The sequence below is a fragment of the Sipha flava genome, unplaced genomic scaffold (assembly GCF_003268045.1).
Source record: "Sipha flava isolate LNK unplaced genomic scaffold, YSA_version1 474_pilon_pilon, whole genome shotgun sequence".
NCBI classification, from domain to species: domain Eukaryota; kingdom Metazoa; phylum Arthropoda; class Insecta; order Hemiptera; family Aphididae; genus Sipha; species Sipha flava.
In genome coordinates this window covers 168,370-173,826 of record NW_020273266.1, presented here as the reverse complement: position 1 = coordinate 173,826, position 5,457 = coordinate 168,370, and the positions used below count along the sequence as shown (strand labels likewise).

Sequence of the window (5,457 nt, the reverse complement as noted above, 5' to 3'; positions counted from 1 at the left end):
GAGGTGTACCATTGATATTATAGTTGATGAAATTATTGAAATTAGAACGGGAGAAAGTCATTACTTAACATTTTTGAATATTAAGTGTTATACAATGTTTATTGCACCAATTAAAAAGCATATTTAAATCAGATTGTAATAAAGCAGCATCATTAAAACAATTAATGACACGGTAAATTGTAATATCATCAGCAAACATAAGCTTAGAACTGTTTAGAAACGCAATGTCATTAATATACATTAGAAATAGAATTGGGGTTAGGTGAGAACCCTGAGGAACACCCGAAGTAACTAATATTGGTTTTGACTGAAATTCTTTATAAACAACAATTTGAGTACGCTGTGAAATTTAAGACTCAGTCCATTGAAGAAGAGGACCACATACGCCAATATATTTTAATTTATGTAAAATAATAGAGTTATTAATTTTATCGAAAGCTTTAGCGAAATCAGTATAAATAACGTTCATACGTAAACCAGCTGAAAAAGTATCAATTATGGAATGTTGAATGTATATTATATATTAAAATGACTTGAAAAATCTTATATTCCAATTTTTTATCGAAACTCTAAAATCAAATAAATTAATTCTTTAAATTTGAAACTGCAAAAAACATTAAAGAAGATATCAATAGTTAACAAATTACTTCCACGAGCACATTGTAAGAAAAATCAAAATATGCAAATAGAAATATTAATCTGTCCAATTTAATAATTATTGTTTTTTACGAGTAGTGTTAATATAAATATTCTTAAAATAAATGAAATCACTATTTTTCTAAGCTAATTAATTTTCAGCAAATATATATATATATATATATTATATTTTACGAAAAATATTACAACTGTATTAAAATTAATAATGAAATGTTTGAATGTATAAGCATATTAAAACAAATAGCGTAAATTAATAAATAAATTATTAACGATTATGATTCATATAGAGATTTATCCAGTTTTATTCAAAAGCTAAAAACTATATAAAAATAATTGTAGTATATATGTTTTATCTTTAGGATAAATTCTATATAAATACGTTCGATATATCTTAATTTTACAAACACATTATGTAAGCTAACATTTTTGAGTAAACGAGTGGTCAAAAGTATTTAACACTCAATTCGGCACGAATGGTATTATTATTAACAAAAAAAAAAATTTAAAAAAAAAATAATATTTATACACATGTCAATTACTAATTTGTAAATTCTGAAAAAAATAATAATAGTTTAACTTCACTGTACTAATATGACAGAAATAAAATAAAGTATTTGCAATCCCAAAATTTGTATAATACATTCACGTACATACATTCAAAATCACAATTTTTATTTATGTGGACAAAATAACACACATAATTAGAATAGTGAAAAAAATGAATTGTCAATATATTACAATGTTACAAATTTGCCAGAAAAAAAGTAACATGCATGAAATCTAGAAAATTGTTATACATTTTAATTGGGATATAAAACTATTTATTAAATAATGCAGTATGTACAGCGTCTATATCGTAAGTGACGTACGCTGAAGGTTTGTACATATCAATAGCACGTGAAGGCATTCTGCAACTTGTTCTAGAACAAAATGTAATACATCATTAAAAAATATAATTATAACTATAAATAGTAACAATAAATGTTATATAATTATATATTATAGACGTTAAGAGTTTAATATATCTGCTTTTTAATTTAAGATTCCGATTAATTACCTAGGCAGAGATATTGGTCCAGCAGGATTAGATCCAACATTTCTTACCATATCACAATTCATAGGCCTGCCATTAAGTAGCCTGTTGTGATATACATAAACTGCTTGAATAGCATCTGCATAACGTTCATATATCACTTCTGAAACACCTGGTCGAACTACTCTAGACTCTAATAAATTACCAAAATCGGTAAAAAGTTCCTAAATAAGAAAGTAAAAAAATTGATTATCAATCTAAGTAAAAAAACCAATATTAAGTTATTTTATACTATATAGTTTTTATAAAATTAAATACATACTATTATATCTTCAGATGTAACAGACGGTTCTAAATTAGAAATAACAATTTTATGGCCAGAGGGAAGTGAACGCTTAGCCATAGCTGTTTGACGAGAATCTAATCTTGAACGTAATGTTTCACTCAATCCTCTATGATTCCTTAAATAATTTATAAATTAATTAATTACTACTAGTTATAATATAATATAATATAATATAGTAACACTAACTAAGATTATCAAATGATATGATTAAGTAATATTTTTATAAATAAAAATTATTTATTCTTATATAACTTGTTATATAAGGCATTGTTATATATGGCAGTTAATAACTAAAATAATTTTAATTTGTAAAACTTTTGGGAAAATTATATTTTACCTTGAATTTATGTCTAATAAATCATCTTCATATCCATCACGATTAAACATTGCATTTCCTCCTATATTCCGTCTCATTACCTATAATATAATCAAAAATACAACAAATTGAAAATTTTAATTTAAAATTTATTTTATTTACTGGGGTCGGAGAGTATCTACTGTTTTCTTCCCAATCCATTGCCATAGGCCTACCATATGGTTTTTCATTTATTCTTGAAGGTCTAGTAGAACGCTCAAAAGGCTGTCTTATAGACTGAGCATTTGACATTGGACGTCTTGAGATTCTCATATCACGTCTCATTGGTCTTATTTCTTCAATTGGTTTGTCGCCTTATGTTAAAAATACAGTCAATAATTAAGTAAACAATAATAATTAAAATCTAAATATTTTACTACTAAATGTGTCCAACTCAGAATTGAATGAATTACTAATACGTCTTTTCACTACGCCATCAAAACGTCCTTGTTTTACAGTAGGCCGTCGGTCACGAACACTTGAATGATGTGAAGAGGATCTTTCATCCAAAATAGACTTAACGGTAAGAATGCCACGGTGGTCAATTTTTACATGACCTAAGTTATTGGAAAGTCCTCTTGAAGTTCCCATACTATGAGTACCCTAATAAAACAATATAAAACACTATGCATTATTATCTAATAAAATATGACTTAAGATTAAATTAAATAATTTTACAATAATATTGCTATCATTATATCTATAAGATTTTATAATAATAATCATATAATATTAAAAACTGATTTGTTATATAGAATGATAAAAAAATTGTCATATTCTAACAGTCACGGAAATAATATTTAAAAATGTAAAATTAAAAAGTTATAATAAAGATGCAAAAAAAAAAAATTAAAGGTAAGAAAAATAAATTTTGATTAAGTACCAATTAATGTAAATTTAAACATCACCAAAAGCATAGGCAGACAATTATTGATTATTAAAACATTATATTAATTTGAATAAGCTTATCAATATAATATGGATTGTAAAAATTTGGTCTAAATAGAATTTCCATTTTAAAAATGGAATTGTATTGGATAAATACTAACTACTTAATTATATTTATTAGATTAGTATACTAGATCAATGCTTAAACATATTATAAAATTGAGATATGCAGTTTATTTCATGAATATAGGTTAGTTACTTACATCATAAGAGGATGAATGTAATCGGCGTTCTTGGATTATTTCACGAGCATCTTTCTGTTTTGTTAGTTTTTGTCTAGCATCTACCATTACAGTACGTTTTTCTAAAGCTTTTTGTAAAAGTATAATACGGGCATCCATCATATTATTTATGGCCACTCTTGTATTTTTTGTCAACATTTTTCTTTTGCTTAATGTACCATTACTAGACTGTCTTTGGGCAGCTTTTAATCGTTTAATTTTTGCAGCTTTATTGGCTGTAGCTAAACGTAAACGATTTTGAGGACCAGATTGCAGTGTTTTGGTACGCCTAAAATCACAATTTAACTAATTCAAATTACCAGTTTAGCACATGGGTTTTAAATAACAAATTAATGTATAAAAAAATAAAAATAAAAATTTGAGTGGCAGACCGCCGGTTAAGTGTACTTAAGCCATCCAGTAATTTAAACGAACTGCTCCAGACATTCGTTCAGTTTCGGATCAAAAACTGGATGACATTTTATCAATCATTATATATTTACCCTCCACAATCTCGACCATTCTGGGGTCGCTTTCCTTTTATGAACTTCATGATGAAATTAACTTCCGGTTACTGAAACCGAATGCAAACGAGCGTTTGATGTGATACACCACGAACAACGACTGCTAAACACGGCCGACCGTGTGTACGAAAACGGAAGACGAGTGGGTTTACGGGAGTCAAATGAGTGAAATAATACAAATGTCGTAAAAGTAAACAATTGGAATGGAATAAATTGAATAAATGGAATTGTTATTCCATCGATACGAAGGAAAACAACAGAAATCGAAGTAGCCAAAATGGTTGTTTTAAATCGGGATGTGATAGAAACACATTACACAAACAAAAATGAGTATTAAAATATATATTTTTGGTAAAAATGTAACTCAACTGTATCACTCTATATACAACTTTTCCAAATTTCCGTCCTAAATGTTTGGCCCATGATGTGAAGTTCACAATTTTTTTTATAAATGTACGTTTTTCTTCTTTCGTTACAGGTATTTAGGCAGTGGATGTGATCAGATAAATTTACGCTTGTCGTACAAAATTGGATACACGACTATCAGTAAGATTCTAAAAAAAAGTATGCAAAGTAATTTGGGAATGTTTGGAGACCTTTCTCGATTTTACACAAAAACGTTGGAAAGAAATTGCTCGAGGTTTTCAAAAATATGTTCATTTTTCGAATTGCTTAGGTGCAGTTGATGTACAATTGCACGTACAAATTAGAAAACCAAAAAACAGTGGGTTACTATTCTACAATTACAAACATTTTTTTTCAATTGTGGTTGCTAGCAATTGTAGACGCGAATTACAAATTAATTTATATTGATGTCAAGCGTGGATCTAGCACTCAAATCGTGGGTTTTTTTTTTAGGCCAATGGGGGTTTAAACCCTTAACCCCTCCTGGCTACGCCACTGCGAGTCAAACGTGAATAACACAACGGCGCGCGTATTGATAACGACCGTAGACAACCGTGGTAACGACTAACATTTCGAAACAATATATGTATTATGCTCCTCCCCGCTCCGACCGTGTAATATAACACCGGTTTAATTGTACACGTTATTATTGTACGTAGTACGTGCACAGGCGATAATGCATCTACAAGTGTAAAAATAATCGTCATTGTTATGAAATATTGTGCTCGCGCGCGCGTCCGTCTTTGATCTCATTCAGATGCGTACAAGTGTACGTACTTTCGGCGTCGTTAAAAACGCATGCAATTCGCGTAATTTTTAAATGAAACCACCGCGTGCGCGTGGTAATACAATACAAGACGCAATGTTGTCGGACTAAAATGTTTGAACAATTTCGTTCCTGCGTTCCGATACGACGAGCCGCGAGCTCGGTAATACGATTCGTTCCGTAAGCTTAAAGGTTGTAAACG

At 28.8% G+C, this 5,457-nt stretch overlaps 1 protein-coding gene across 1 annotated transcript; it reads right to left on the bottom strand.

Moving 5' to 3' along the window:
- Positions 1 to 1,406: 1,406 nt before the first annotated feature.
- LOC112689845 lies at positions 1,407 to 4,113 on the bottom strand. Its single transcript, XM_025563716.1, has 8 exons — positions 4,064 to 4,113; positions 3,543 to 3,849; positions 2,769 to 2,994; positions 2,515 to 2,705; positions 2,374 to 2,453; positions 2,013 to 2,151; positions 1,715 to 1,914; positions 1,407 to 1,577 (listed from the first exon to the last, which is right to left on the bottom strand). Exons 1-8 carry the CDS (start codon positions 4,111 to 4,113, stop codon positions 1,475 to 1,477), a joined length of 1,296 nt encoding a protein of 431 aa, XP_025419501.1. The 3' UTR covers positions 1,407 to 1,474.
- Between the last annotated feature and the right edge of the window lie 1,344 nt (positions 4,114 to 5,457).